Below are 16262 nucleotides of genomic sequence, written 5' to 3'. Positions count from 1 at the left end.
CAGACGGACAGACGGACAGACAGGCAGACAGGCAGACAGACAGACAGGCAGACAGATGAACAGACAGACAGACAGACAGGCAGACAGACAGACGGACAGACAGACAGACAGGCAGACAGGCAGACAGACAGACAGACAGACAGGCAGACAGACAGACAGACAGACAGGCAGACAGACAGACAGACAGGCAGACGGACAGACGGACAGACGGACAGACAGACAGGCAGACAGACAGACAGGCAGACAGACAGACGGACAGGCAGACAGACAGACAGACAGACATCCTCTTTCTTACTCCACACAGCTCGGTCAGGGGTTGGGGTGTTATGCTAACAGCGGCTAACGTCCACTCAGCTCTAACCTGTCGGCCGACACTGACTCAGGTGACATCACTCGAGGCTGAACTGTTTCACATGACCTCTGAGTGTCTCCATACATCACCACTCTGTCTGGATGCATTTTAAACCTGACGCTGCTCCGCCTGCAGAGCTGGAGACGCCTCCGACCTCCTGATTCATATCATCTGGAAAAGTCGTAAGACCTGGAGATTCTTTATCAAACTGAAGCTGAGTTTGTTATAAATGATCCAAAAAGAAGTCAGAACTGTAAATCTGCTGCACGTTTCATCTGTTTTCATGCAGATGATCTTCCAGACTAAGATAAAAAGACTTTCAATGAAATCTGAAACGTCCTCCGTGTCCTCAGAAAGAAGGACGGACTCTGCTCACGGTTCAGTCTTTCAGATATTATTTGAGCTGTTTCAGCCTCCATGAACAGTCCTGCCAAAAGAAATGAAACAGCTGTGGTACAGAGAGGGAGCGACGGGTCAAAGTGATGAAATTCTGCGGTTCAATGTCGTCTGGGCTTATGAAACAACTTCAAAATGACATTATGAAACGAAGGAGAGCCCAAGAAAAAGAACATCAGTAAATAAAGTGAGATTTAGGACAGCCGCTGGTCCAGCGTGAAGAAAGAAAACACGGCGGCTGTCTGAAAGTAATGACTCAGCCGCTCAGCCTCCGCCTGCCAGCAGAGCTCTGGAGAGCAGCGAGTGACTGATGGCGGGCGGCGAGGTGAAGTATGGACGCGTCCTTGGCAGCGGAGGGACGATGAATACCGGAAGAGGCTCCGCACGATGCCAAGATCCCCCAGAAACATCAGGAGGATTAGACTGTGCTGAATGGGAGTAACACTCTGTGTCGTGAGTTGATAGCATATCACCACGCGTCCTGACTGATGAGGTGATTATGGTGTCGCTGTCCAGGCTGGTGGTCAATTACACTCATATTCTGCTCCAGTCGTCGGCGGGAGGCTAACGAGACGTTTCCTTCCTGTGGCGTTTCTCCTGGAAACGCTTTATCAGCCAATAGAAACACTCGGATCTCATTCTGACTCCTTCGTGTCGGATGAATCAGAGTTTAAAAACACACTTTTGTGTGTATATGTGTGTGTGTGTGTGTGTGTGTGCGTGTGTGTGTGTGGTGTAATCAGGAGGAGAGGTGACGCTTGTGAAAATTTACGGCCTATTAAAAAGCTGGATTGGATGGCACCTCGCCCCCATCAGCCTCTGTTTGGCTAACCTTGACTTCCTGTCAACAGCTGTCTGGAAGAGGAGGAAGAAGAGGAGGAGGAGGAAGAGGAGGAGGAGGAGGAGGAGGAGGATGGGGGAGGGAGATGTGGAGGATGCAGCAGAGGCCATAAAGATTTCGATGGAGGTAAATGAGAGGAAGATAAATAAAGACGAGTGTGAGGCTCTGATGATGAGCCAGTTCACGATGAAGAACGAGATGATGAACATTTCCATCGACGTGTCGTTAAAGAGCCGCAAACCAGCCACATCAGCTCCTGACAGTGAAGGAAAAAAGGCCAAACTTCACTGTGATGGAGTCCATCCTCGATCTGAACGTCAGCTCTTCTGCTTTTCTCTCACAATAAACTGAATGTTCTCTGGTTTTGGCAGGAACGCCTGAAGTCTCCTCACGTGACAACAAACAGTAACTTCCACTGAACAGAACTTCATCTGGAATTATTGGGTTTTTTTGGCTAAAAACTGAACCTGAAACTCTTCATCTGGATTTATTGGGTTTTTTTGGCTAAAAACTGAACCTGAAACTCTTCATCTGGATTTCCATTAGCTTCCACTAGCTTCCACAGAGAGGTCGCTCGTGTTTTGTACCAAACCAGGACAATAAAAAGACAACAATCAAAGTCACACTTCAGACCAAACACAACGAGCAGAAAACAAGGCAGCTGACAAAAAACATCAAGCTGCAAACAGTCAAAAACAGGAAGCAAAAACAAAAGAGACACAAACCAAATAAACTAAAAATAAACAACAAACAACTTGGCCTGGTTGGCTGCTCGAAGACAAACAACCAGAAACACTTCAAAACATGCGAAAACAAACAATAAACAAAGTGAAATCACATTAAAGTGGAATTTTCTCCACTGATTCTGCAAACACACACACGAAGTCCATGCATGAACAGGCACGCACGCACACACACACACACACACACGCACGCACACACACACACACAAAGTTCACACACACGCACACACTTGTTAAAGTGAATGTGGGACGTCGCCGCGGTGTAAACAGTCTGTCTATTAGCCTATTAGACTTCACGCTGACAACATATTTAAGTGCCATTAGCAGCGACACGCTCACACTCTCTCTCTCTCTCTCTCTCTCTCACACACACACACACACACACACACACACACACACACACATACACACACACACACACACACACTAACACGTACGAGTTCCTCTGTCAGCTGACTGTTTACAGGAAGTGAGAAGTCGAAGCTTCTCTGCTCGTCTTGTTAAAGATCGACGAGGCCTTCAGCTGGTTTACGAGCAGCGGACAGACACTGAGGAGACGTTCACTCTGCGTCTCACAGAGGACGTCCCTCCAGCTCTCTGAGGACAGACAGGAGGCGTTCAAACCGTCTTCAAGCTGTACCATGTGACCTGATGTCACTCAGTCGTTCACAGCAGGATGTTTTCAGCTCGTCTGTGCTCTGACAAACACGTTTCTGTGTGTGTGTGTGTGTGTGTGTGTGTGTGTGTGTGTGTGTGTGTGTGTGTGTGTGTGTGTGTGTGCTGGGGCCTCGTCCCTCCATAAAGTGCGATGACAGCACAATCATGAGAGGACCGAGGTGAAGTGTGTGCGCGCAGACGTCCGGTTTGTGTGTCTTACTTCAGCGTCTCGGCCAAGTAGAAGCTCTGCTGCACGTCGTCGTGGTTCGGGGTGGAGGCGTAGACGTCTCGGACGCCGCTGTAGCCTCCTTCCACTTTACAGTGCTGCTCCAAGGCCTGAACGAGGACGGAGAAAGACACCGAAAATAAGTTGAGCTTCAGTAACTGTCAGCTCAAGTCTACATGAAATCAGCCTTAACGTCCGTCAAACGTCACCTGGACGGCCTCCCAGCCCCACTCCCTGTACTTGGGGTCGTGGGTGAACCTCCACATGTACATGTAGGTCTCTATGACCTCGGGGCGGAGGATGAAGTACTTCTCGTTCTGGCGGGTGGCGATGGCCTCGACCCCGCCGTCGAAACGAAACGCCTCCGGTCCCAGCTTCAAGGCTGGGGGGACAGGAAATACACGTTCATGCTGTGGGTGACGTCTCAGCGGGACTGACTTCATGTTGTTCACATGATGTGTGTCTTCACGTCACAAAGCTCCTCCTCCTCCTCCTCATCATCATCATCATCATCATCATCATCATCATCATCATCATCATCGCTCTGCAGCTGCTGCTTCTATCGTCTGTGCTGACTCTTAATTTGAGGAGGATTAAAATGAGGCAGATAAATCTAATAATTTGACTGAGGATTAAAAATACAAACTGATTGAAATCAGACTCTTTTAAATGAGACGCTCCTCTTTCAATCAAAGCTAATTTGATGCTCCTGCTGTAATTAAAGGAGGACGAGTGCATTGAGGACATGTAACCTGAACTGAACAGGTAATAACACCACAAACATTTGGTACGTTTACCTGTTCTGGCGTAGGACTCGTGGCAGGTCCGGGCGATCTCGGCCGCCTGCTCCATCTGGTGGCCCGTCTTGTCGCTGGGAGCCCCGTCGGCGCCCAGAGCGATCATGCCGCCTGCGAAACAGGTCAGGTGACCCATCTTGTGCTCCAGAAGCCCCCCCTTCCACTCCGCTATGTAGGTCAGCCCACCGCTCGACTTCCTCATCAGGTTGGTTTCTATGGCCTGAAAGACGCAGAGCGAGAGAGTCTTTAGGTTTCAGAGGACGGAAACCGTCTTCAGCTCCAGAACCTGGTTTTTAAACTTTAATGACACTGATTTGACCTCTGAACCGTCAGCAGACTCAGATCTCTGCCGCCACCTCAGCTCAGCTGTGGTTTGACACGTCGATCGGTTCCTTCATTAAGACGAAGACGGCCGCAGGACAGAGACGACTCTGGACGGACGGGTGACGCTCGCAGGGTCACAGAGAAAAGCTCCAGGTGGATTTTAGTGGATTGATCGTTTAATGCAGCTGTGACTCAGATATTCAGCCTGTTGATGCTGTCTGTCTGTCTGCCTGTCTGTCTGTCTGTCTGTCTGTCTGTCTGTCTGCCTGTCTGTCTGTCTGTCTGTCTGTCTGTCTGTCTGTCTGTCTGTCTGTCTGTCTGTCTGCCTGTCTCCTATAATCCTTGACGATTGGGAGGGATTATGGGTAAAGTATCCCGGCGTGGTTAATTCTGTATTTGTGTTTGCTCTGTGGTGTGTAACAGAGGAACAGGCCGCTCTCTCCAGCTGAGACCGTCGCCTGTCACCACAACTTAAGTTGACAATTTGTTCAAACAGGGAAAATCCGTGTGTGTGTGTGTGTGCGTGCGTGTGTGTGTGTGTGTGTGTGTGTGTTATCTGTTACTGTAGATTCATCTGCTCTCCGTCTTTGTCTTTGTCTTTGTCTCCGTCTGCGCCGTCACTTTCCCGTCCGCTCGCCTGCTCCTCAGGATTAAAGAGGAAGCTCTAAATGTCTGAACGTTCGGCGGTCAAAGTGAAAGACAGCGAGGACTTCAGCTCTCTCGTTCATCGTATGACGAGTCCTTTCGCCATCTCAAGGTTATTTGGGCGACTGGATTCCTATAATTTCTCTCCTGCAGGAAGAAATAAATTCGCCAACGCTGCTCAAAATCTGCAGCTGATCTCAAGTTTGTTATCATCTATCATCAAACAGCCTTTCGTTATGACTCCGGGGTGAATGAGGGACGCCGTGCAGAAAATCTGAGGAGCTAACAAACAGCGTGTTCAAACCCCGACGCCATTCAATGAGAACGCCGTCCAGTCAGAGGTCACCGTCTTTTCTAAAGCGTCCGCAGCTTAACGGTCAACAGACTGAGACCTCAGCGGGCGAAGTGCAGCAGACTGGGAGTGACAGCCTGAAGAGATCAGCGCTGTAACACGGCGAGATGTTTGGGATATTTCAGAGAAGATACTGTCACCAATGTCCTGAAATCATTAAAAACACCTTCAGAAACTTTAAAATCAGTTCACGATAACAGAGAAAGGTTTACTCCCGTCGTCGTTTCAACACTGAGACACCTGACGAACGACTCCAACCATCAATTATCCACACAGCTATTCTTCTTCTATTGATCAGTCGACTATCTCTGCCTCTAATGAGGAGAGTTCCAGCGTGTATGTTTTGTCAGCAGAGCGTGTGTGTGTGTGTGTGTGTGTGTGTGTGTGTGTGTGTGTGTGTGTGTGTGTGTGTGTTACCTGCAGGGCGTCATAGTACATCTTCTTGCCTTCCTCATCAGTCTTGTCAGACATCAGCCAGGCCTTCAGCAGGTACTCATAGAAACTGTCACCAAGACCCCCCACCGACACGTGATCTGCAACACACACACACACAAAGATTATAACACACACACACACACACACACACACACACACACACACACACACACACACACACACACACACACACACACACACACACACACACACACAGGCCTGCTGCTTTAGATCACAGCTGACAGTAGATCATCTCACATGATGGTGCTCGATGTGTGTGTAATAAAAGAACATACCAGCAGTGTATGATGTACTACAGCGTGTGCGTGTGTGCGTGTTTGCGTGTGTGTGTATGTGCGTGTGTGTGTGTGTTATCGTAGGTGAGCCTGCGGCCGGCCGAGCTGCTCTTTTGTATCCGTCCTGCTGATTGTGGCTGAAGGCTCATCCATATGCATGTGTCATTAACAGAGTCCAGCCCCGTTTGTGGAGCGCAGAGATTAAATGTCGGCTGTGATCATCTCCAAGTGAAGAGAGGACGCCGGCGGGCGGCGGCGGGACGGTTCGGCCTGGAGCCGATAAGAGCGCGTTAAAGCAGGAACACAGTCGAACAGAGCAGCTGATCTGAGATCTGCCAAACAAAACTTCACCTGTCGGATTACAGGAGTCATGAAAAGCGGCGAGCGGTGATAACCACGAGTTGGCGCGTCGTATCCACGAGTCGGCGCTTCGTATCCACGAGTCGGCGCGTCGTATCCACGAGTCGGCGCGTCGTATCCACGAGTCGGCGCGTCGTATCCACGAGTCGGCGCTTCGTATCCACGAGTCGGCGCGTCGTATCCACGAGTCCACGAGTCGGCGCGTCGTATCCACGAGTCCACGAGTCGGCGCGTCGTATCCACGAGTCGGCGCGTCGTATCCACGAGTCGGCGTCTGGTCTCCACACTCGCTAACAGAACAGCTGATTTGGGCGAAACGTGAAGCGACCGATGTGACTGCTGTGCATGTGCAGTGAAGACAGACGGGCGAGCTCGTCTGCGAGCGCTGACACATTTCTCAGACAACCTTCGCCAGCAAACATCCCGAGGTCATAATGTATTCAACAAATCCCTCACTGTTGCATAATGTCCTTCCAGATGAAAACGACGACGACGAGCATAAAAAAGCTCTTTTTGGGAGCATTTTCTCCTTTTTTTCTCTGTTGAAACGTGCTGTTTCTCTTCAGCGTTCCTAATTGAACGTGTCATCATTTGCATAAAATACTTGGATGAAAACACGGTTACTGGCTCTGAGGAAGAGCGTCAGCTAAATGCCAACTATTAGAAGTGCGGATGTGCTTTCAGGAGTTTTATTCATCAGATGATAACAGTAAGCAGGGCGGAGGTGTCGGCCATGTTTAACCATCGCAGCGCTCCAAACGAGCGGCTGGCTATCAGAAACAAAGACAGACGAGACTCTAATGAAGGAGTCGGCAGCGGGGGACATGAAAGTCTCAGCAGAACCTGAAGGAGGACTTCTTTCCCTCCTGACTCAAACAGCACACAGATGACGACAAATACAGGTTTCTGTGCTATTTGTATGCAAAAGACTGTTTCAAACAAAGTCAGCTTTTAATCCGTTATTGGGCTAATTTGTCTAATCTCTGCGCTTCCTGCTGGGAGGTTGAAATGGAATCACAGCAGGCTAAAGGCTGATTTTTCTGCTGTTTCTCATGCTGTGTTTCCTTCCTGGAACTCCACTACAGACACAGAAACTGGTTTCAGGATTTAGTTAGACCACCACTGAACCCTGGACCTTCACCTGACAGGTGGTGAGAGATGTTCCTGCAGGTTTCTGTGAGCTGCAGAAAACATTTCAGGACCAGTTTGACATCTTTGGGGATGACGTCGACGCCACTCTTATATCTGTCTGTTCCATCGGGGGCTAATGCTGTGAGGCTGTTAGCTTAGCGATCACTAGCTAGCTTGGTCATGTCAGTGTAAACAGGCAGGCTTGTGGCTTTTGGGGGCTTCTGTTATGTTCAGAGAGCAAACTGAGGTTGATCTTCTCGCCCTGTTTCTCAACGAGCTCAAACTTTTATTCTTTGCCTTTAACTTGCTAACGTGACGCAGCAGCTACGTCGAGGCTGAAGCCCTTCTCCGCCACCGTCAGCGTCACGTTCATGGCGTCTGATCAGCGTCAGGCTCTTCCAGCTGGACTCCTCTCCCAAACTACATCTTACACCACGTCTCCATTGTATCATCTCCTCTTCCTCAGCGTCTCTCCTCTCTATCATTACCTGTTCAGCCACATGGTTTGAGGAGCGCGGTAATGGATTCAAAATTACACCCTGTTATCACAACCTGTCAGAAACACGGACACATGAGCCGACGAGCTGATGTTAAGTATGAAAATACTTGACAGTGGGAATCGTGGGTTGAAGTAATGTAAAGAGTCAAAAAGGTTCAAGTGGACAGAGTGAAGAGAAGGTGTGAAGAGGAAAGTAAAATGAAGAAAAGAGAATTTTAAGTCTAAATGGTCTAAAAACCTAAAGCTGCAGCTAATCATCGCTGTGATTACACGTGTTTCTCTGTTCACGTTTCAGCCTTTTCGTCCACTAAATGTAAGAAAACAGTGAAAAAATAATGATGAATTTGTCACATTTTGCCAAAGCTTAAACAAAATATAGATTCAGTTTAAATTTGAGAGAAGAGGAAGAAAACAAGCTAATGATCACGTCTAAAAAGCACCATCAGCTGATCGTTGAAGGTCGACTCCGGGCTCTGGTTCTGGATCTGGACCAGGGTTTAGTTCACAGAATCAGAGGCTCTGAGAGCTCCATGAGACGTTCACGGTCCGATTGTGAGCGTGAGTGGGAGTCAGCGAAGTGGTCGTCATATCAGAAGCAAATGTGCAGTGAAATTACAGGTGTGGAAGAGCTTTGTTTGAAAGATCAGCAGAAAGCGTTGCCGCCGTGTGGACAGCCTGTAATTTGCATGCATTAGTTTCCAGAGTCACGCTATGGAAGAAAAGGTCGAGCCTTGTAATCGTCTTCAAGTGATAAATGCAAATTATGTTAATGTCTCTGATCTCGAAGTCCAGGTCAGCATCAGCTCAAAGACTTCACGCCGTGCTTTTCTCCTGAATCACCACCTCTGTCTCATCTCACCTCTGACCCCAAACTGATCCCATAGTTAACGTTTCTGCTGAAGACGTCTGAGCTCGGAGGCTCGTGACGGCAGCTGTTTGCTGCACAGGTGACGTTCTGTCGCACGCTCCCGTCCAGCTGAAGGCTTCAGAGGACTTTTTTAGAGTTTTCAGAGCACTTTGGAGAAGTTTCTGCTTTATTCCACCGGCTGGACTGTCGAGCCGGAGGGTTAACGTGAGTGCTGACTCAGCAGCTCCAAGAGGAAAAACAGGAGCAGCAGCGATGGTGTGTTCAACATGCGTGATGACTGCGGCCTGGACACACAGCCACAGTCCACGTGGGACACGTGGGACAGAGACAGGACAGTGTGAGCTGAGGAGAACTTACGCTGGCCCCACTGGCCGCTGTTGGGGTTCAGGTAGTTGGGGTACAGGCCCTGAGGTTTGTCCAGGCGGTTCAGGACTTTCCGGATGTTCATGACCTGATGATCAAAGAGATAAACCACAAGAGCATCAAGAACAGCTCAAACGGCCCACGAGCACTGAGGACATGCAGAGACAAGGCAGAGACGTCAACGATCCGCGTGTGTGAGGAGTCAAACCTGGTGTCCTCGTCAACACAAAACACGAGCACTCGGCGGGTCTCTTACCTTCTGTGCAAACTCAGGATTCCCCGACAGTTTGCTGAGGTGCATGAACTCCAGGTGCAGGGTGCCGTACTCTGCCAGGATGCTGCTGCCGCCCGACGCCCACGGCCAGTTTCTGCCGATACCGCTGGACGGAGACAAAAAGACGAGGAGACACAGGCTTAAACAGCAGGAGACACACCGAACGCAGCTGGATGTTTGTGTGCCTTTCAGAAAATGATCGGACCATCTCCTGAGCCACCTTGACTTCTTTTCTCTGTCTGTATAATTCATGTTAATTCCTACGAACACCCACAAAAGAAAGAGGAGAACGCAGCGTGAGTCATGTTGGAAAGCCATTCATCAGCACACAGCAAACCTGACAGCTGAAAAGAGGTGATAAATCTTCAGAAAGTCAACTCCAGACTCCGTGGCTCAGCCGTCACACGTCGAGCAGAAACTCAGACGTTCCTGTAATTTCCATGTTATTTTAGGAAGCCGTGAATGTTCCTCATCTCTTCCGTTGGTGACATTTACAAACTGATGCTGGAAACAGACACAGACGACTTTCATCGTGACAGTAAACCCTGACTTCACACTCCATCTGTCACATCCCCGCCGACGTCCAGCTGTCAGTCAGGAGGCCCCGCCCTCTCCTCACCTGACGCTGCAGGTAGCGGCCACGAGGTTCCACCGGCTCTCAGGCTGGTGTACCCAGTGACAGGGTGTGTGTGTGTGTGTGTGTGTGCGTGCGTGGGTCATTAGAGCCACTGACAGATCACTTCCAGGCTAAAGAATGATCACTGCGGTGGTGATGCTTCAAGTAACTCCTCATGAATACATATTAACATTCAGTGTGAGTCACACACACAACATCTGCACTACAACACACACACACACACACACACACACACACACACATCTCTTCACAGAGGTGGATGAACATACTAATTACCCCCCCTTCAACCCGTCATGCTGCACAAACCATAATTTGTTTCCCATTACACTGTGGATTTAATCAAGTCAACCAAACGCAGAGAGGACGTGGCGTCACGAGGCGGCGAGCACACACACGCTGATCACACGGCGTGCAAAGGTTTAATGTGGCCGACGTGACGTATCCGAAACAGAAAACACACAGCGTGTTTGTGCTCCAGGAGAACATCACTGCTTTATCTGACTTCCCCTCAGTCAACCGCAGCCTTTATCGCTCTATCCATCTTCTTCAATCCTCGTATAAACCCCGTGATGAACAAAAAATCCCTTCTCTTGGTCGGGGGTGGGTGGGAAGGCAAACACACACCTTTCCAACTCACCCCTGTCCAGCCCAATCCCTCCCAAAGCCCCACTGTGAGAAACACTAAATCCCCGTTAAGGAGAACAAAACAACAGACAGCAGGGAGAAGCCGGCGCGTAAACCCGACAGACTGGAAGCCATGAAGAGCAGAATAACACTGAGACACACACGAGCGTGTGTCTGGAATATCATTAATCTGGCCAGGCTGTCTGCACGCCTCAGAAAGATCAATCCAACGCTGCTGGGTGGAAGCTGCTGAGCGACATGTGCAAAATATGTGAGCAGGAATTCACTAAAAGCAACAACGAGCAGCCTTTCAAAGACACGCAGCAGGTCACGCTTCACATGGAGGCTTCACCGTCAGCTAGCTGCTCATTAGCATGCACGTTAGCAGCATATCGGCTGCTTATCAGTCATTAGAAAACACTTATTAATGCCTTAATGTGCAGGCTGAGGTGTATTCATTATCATCAATAAGCAGTAATTAGGAGGTTATTGAGGGAAAACAGAGTTAAAGGACGAGCAGCTGTAGAGTCTGGTCATAAAACACCAACAAGTGTTTTATATGATGATTCATAAAAACAATATGTGGCTGAGGTGGACGCTAACAAGCCTCTAGCTGACGGTGAATGGGTGTTCGTTAATGTAATGTGCTGACATACGTTTCATCCATCATCAGTAAAATGCAGGACAACAGTTCGGCCTGACTCGTCTTACTTGGTCTGGTCTGGACCAGGACCCTGAGGCGGTCCTGGTCCTGTGGAGCATCGAGGGTCCGAGGACGGGGGGGCGTCACATGCTGTGCCGATTTAAAGCCTCTTGAGGCTCATTTGAGATTTATGATATTTGAGCATCTTGATAAAATGGACTTCACATTTGTTATGAAGCTGTAATTGAGGCCACGGCCGCCATTGTTCAGCCAAGGTTTCCCACAGGCATGAAGCCTCTGCGAAGAAGAGCAGACTGAATATTTATAAGTAATAAAGCTGAACGTCCTGTCACTAAACCAGACCGCTGAAGTTTTTCTGTTAAACTGAAGAAACCAGCGAGCGATGAACCACGAAGCCATGAAACCACGAAACCATGAAACCATGAAACCAAAGCGTCTGAGAAGCAACGGATCCACTGACCGTATGACTCTGGGCTGTGCACAGGTGGCTGAGTGGATATCTGTCTGTTAAAGTGTGAGTAAAACAACACCTGCCTGGAAACAACAGCAGAACGCTGACGTCTTTGACACAGACATCAGCCACCTTCATCATCCTCCGTCATTAACAGCTGACACTCCAAACACTGCAGGGAGAGGCTGGTGGAGAAAGCAAACGCACACTGAGAGACGAAGGCTCAGGGCCAGTTTTATATAGCAGTCATTGATTATTCTGCTGCCTCGGCTCGCACTGAATGAGCCGTGAGTGAAATGATGCACTGATGCTGCTGACCTGAACACAATCGGAGGGTCGGGGAGCCGCCGCAGCTCGATTCAGGTGAAAGCAAGCTGCTCAGAGGCATTCATGGCCGTGCTCTGATGTTGTTTCGCTCGCTTCCTGTACTCGCCCCGGAGAGCGGCATTCATCTACCGGCATGCAGCACAATACGACTGTACTACTCCACCTGACGGAGTCCACTGTTGGACGACTGACGGCGGCCCAGTTCCAACAATTAGCACCTTCCACATCCCATTTCTCACATGAACGAGGCCTATTGGATGCTCTCGCTTTCACAACAGTCAGGGGTCTGCAGTGTGCTGATTTCAGGTCAGTCACAGGAGGCTCAGTGGGGTCTGTCAGCTCATTGGCTGATGAGCTGCGCTTTGGACCAAACGGCAGTGATGTAATGCAGCACGCTGAAAAACACTCTTTACAAACTAGATTGGAAACGTTAATTAAATGCAACGGTGACCTAGAACGAGAGGACTTTCTAGAGATTATGCTAAGCTTGTATCAAACCAATCAAAGCAGATATTGAACTTTCATTGAAATTCAGGAGCCCGGCCGGCACCGCCCACCTCTGACAGAGCTGATATGATGCGCTTTGTTTGGCCACAGGTTCCAATTAATGTGCTGAGTCCACGTTTCATCCTGTTTCATAACGGTGATCATGAAACCAGGCCAGTCACAACTAAACCAACGCTTCTTTCCTCCCCTCAGATATTCCAGGTCACTCGTACGTTTAAGAGGACATTTGGTACATTTTAAGACAACAAGGACAAGAAAACCTCAGAGAATTTTCTTTTTTCTGAGCTCTTTAAAGACTTCTATATGACAACTGGGCAAAAACTGGGCTAACGCCATCTCCAGAGGAGGATCATAATGGACTTCACGGTCAGGCTGTTTCTCTCCGAGGTCGAGGATTCGTTTCCAATCCTTCAAAACTGCCCTGAAACGAGCTTTAAAAGCTACACCACTGAGAGCTTCAGTGAAGACTGCAGACTCCACCGTTGACCAGGTCACTGTAAAGAAGGACAAACCGGGGGCTCAGCGGCTGCCTGCCACAAATATGGATCCAAAAGCTCGACCCAGAAAAAACTGGGTCATTAGAAGCTGATGTCACTGTGAATTATGAGGCTTTGCATTGCAGGATACATCCCTGTCTTGTCTGTCTTGTTTGTCCTTTTGGGGGTGTCCACTCTTCTTATTTTTCAACCTCTCGCTCCCGTAGCTGTTTCCTGGCCAGCTGTGAAATGACAAATGGTGGCCGGCTAGCTCCGTAGCCTGCGGTCCGCTGCGCAGAGCCAACAACAGTGATTTTAATTCTGTGGTGCCGAGCAGTAACCTGGAAAAACAGAGGAGGCATTCCATCTCCATAAATTACTGTGTCACAGCAGGGAGCGCCCTCTCGCGCTCTCTGCTATTATGTTAGACAGCTCTGAGTTGGGATGAAGCCCATATTTTGGCCCAGTTTTTGGCTCCCTGTGCCAACCCTTCCACTCCTCCTCATCCGTGCCACCTCACTCTTCCTCCTGCTTTCCTTCCCTCGGCATCTCCTCCCCTCTCTCTTGAAAACTGTTGTGCTTCTCCTCCTCCAGGCGCAGAGAAAATGTGAATTGCAATAGATTCACAGTTAGCAGCTTAATTAGAAGCCTTAAATCATGGCCGCCTTCCACCGCCGTCGGCCGGCGCCGAGGAGAGCTGCACCGAGACGTGTGTGTGCGTCTGTGTGTGTTTGCTTTAAAGGATCTGTGGAAACCCTGAATGTGACTTTTCTTTGTTGTTAAAGAGCTCCTCGGGGCAGTGGGACCCTGTTACGACCGATGCCACCATTGTGAGTCCAGAGACCCCCGGAAGCACTCGCAGACCTGGAAAATGGACTCTCCTTGAAACTGAAAATGAAAGCTGCCAAACTAGAGCTCAGATATGTGACGTGAGCTCATCTGTGATGTAATGACACAGCAGTCGAGCTAATTCATCAAATAGAAAATGTTCCACACGTTTCCAGTAACCTAATTCAAGATGTTTCATGTTTGTTTACACTGAAAAACAATAAAGATTGGCTGATAAATTGTTGTTATTGTGCTGTTAACACCCAGTTTGTGCTGAACTCAAAGCTAATCTGAACCCGTCGACCAGGAGAAACAGTTAGATCAAAGCAGTTTGTGCCTGATAACCTTTCCTGAGCCTCTGGATGTTTGCTAATGTGGAAGTCTATGGGTGGGTTGATCACACTGTGAACACTGACCAGCGCCTGAAGAGGAAGTCTTGGCTGGTAGTCTGGATATTTTCTGGCCGCAGCTGAAGCCCTGAAACTCTGGCAGAAGCTGACTCACGGCAGCCGGCTGCAGATGGGCCTCGTTCTACCGCTGCTCTTTAAAGCTGCTCTGAATGAAAATACATCCAGCTCCCAAGAATGTTAATAAAGCATCATTAGTCTTTACTGAGCACATCCACTGGATTAACAAGTTCATTTTCCTCTCACATGTAGACGACAAGCCTCCACGACAGAGCGCCACTTCACAGGGTCACCCAGTGTGACAGGCAGGCCCAGCTAATGGAGCCATTCTCCATCGAGGACGATTAATCAAACTCCAAGACCCCAGGAGCTCAGGATTGATTGCCTCGGCCTCAGAGCCTGTAGCCGAAGGGGCAAATTGTCCCAAACTGACTTTTTTTTTTCCATTTTCTTCTATGAGATAAGAAACGAGAGCAGGGGCAGCAGAGTGAGCTCTGACTGCAGCGTCATTAAGACGATGACGCTGCTTCAGCAGCCGTTTGTCTGGAGAGCAGATGCTTTCTCTGAGTCAGCGCACTCTGAGGGAGACACACCACATCCACGAGGAGAACCCAGAATCCCAAAAACATCAAACCTCCCATGAGCTCAGTAAGCAGCATCAAACCTCATGAACACACACCTGAGTTTAGAGGCTTCTGTTAGCATGGAGCTCGCACATCAGGCACATGAAAACTACAGCAAGGAGGGAAGGCAAAAGGAGCTTTTCTGATATCACTTAATGTGGGAGTCTATGGGCAGTCTGTGGCCACTAAAGCTCAGTGTGTCACATGTTTGAAACCGCTGCCACTGAGGGAGGAGCAGCGTGGAAGAGGAATTAGTCGAATAACCACGAGGAGTACAACTGTGCCTGTGCACACTAATTATGCTCCTGTGAGTGTGTGTGTGTGAGTGTCTGTGTGTGAGTGTGTGTGTGTGTCTGTGTGCGTGTGTGTCTGTGTGCGTGCGTGTGGGATACAACCATCACCATGATGCATGTAGAGAGGAATGAGCAGCTAATTTCAGGGTGGAGCACAGATCCATCCACACACACACACACACACACACACACACACAGCCTCATCCCATTAAGGCCAGGCAGTGTGCTGTGCAGTGGGAGTGATTTGCAAGAGCTTTATCAGTCTGAATGTTAATAGAAGAGCTGTGCGACACACTGGCCGAAGCAGATAACGACTGGTGAACGCGTGTGTGTTTGTGTGTGTGTGTGTGTGTGTGTGTGTGTGTGTGTGTGTGTGTGTGTGTGTGTGTGTGTGTGCGTGTGCGTGAGTGTCAGAAGAAACAGATGAAGCGGCGGTTGACAGGGGGACACACATGTCCACACAGGACGGGGCAGACGGACCGTTTTCATTCCTGTTTCCATCACTTTTAATATTCAGTGACATCAAAAGTCTTTGTTTACACTCATGTTGATGTTTTTACAGATAAATTATTGGATTTCTCTTCAGCTGAGCTGAAAAACAAAATGAACACGTGAAAATATTCACTCCCCCAGGTGTTTCCATCTCTGCCAAAACCTCTTCCTTGTTTGTCTGATGGCGTCATAACATGACGACCGACAGAACTGACAGGCAGCCAACATTTCTGAGGCTTTCCCAAACCAAAACTAATCCAGATATTTCCTCACCAGCTGCCTGAGGGACTGACGACTCACCACAAGTCTATGAGAGACGTCTGAATGGAGAGAAGACATGAAGAAACAACAGGAGGGACGAGGAAACGCACAAA

The 16262-nt window shown here is 49.1% G+C and overlaps 1 protein-coding gene across 1 annotated transcript in view; it reads right to left on the bottom strand.

Moving 5' to 3' along the window:
• The window catches only part of man1a1 (mannosidase, alpha, class 1A, member 1), a 109451-nt gene that overhangs the window by 5702 nt on the left and 87487 nt on the right, over window positions 1-16262 (bottom strand). The window contains exons 6-11 of the mRNA XM_076756082.1: window positions 9542-9665; window positions 9280-9373; window positions 5751-5866; window positions 4013-4232; window positions 3425-3597; window positions 3210-3325 (exon numbers count right to left, since the gene is read on the bottom strand). Coding sequence (XP_076612197.1) covers window positions 3210-3325; window positions 3425-3597; window positions 4013-4232; window positions 5751-5866; window positions 9280-9373; window positions 9542-9665 — 843 coding nt within the window. The remainder of the gene's footprint in view (window positions 1-3209; window positions 3326-3424; window positions 3598-4012; window positions 4233-5750; window positions 5867-9279; window positions 9374-9541; window positions 9666-16262) is intronic.

The sequence above is a fragment of the Chaetodon auriga genome, chromosome 18 (genome assembly GCF_051107435.1).
Source record: "Chaetodon auriga isolate fChaAug3 chromosome 18, fChaAug3.hap1, whole genome shotgun sequence".
NCBI classification, from domain to species: Eukaryota; Metazoa; Chordata; class Actinopteri; order Chaetodontiformes; family Chaetodontidae; genus Chaetodon; species Chaetodon auriga.
This window is presented reverse-complemented; position numbering and strand designations above follow the sequence as displayed.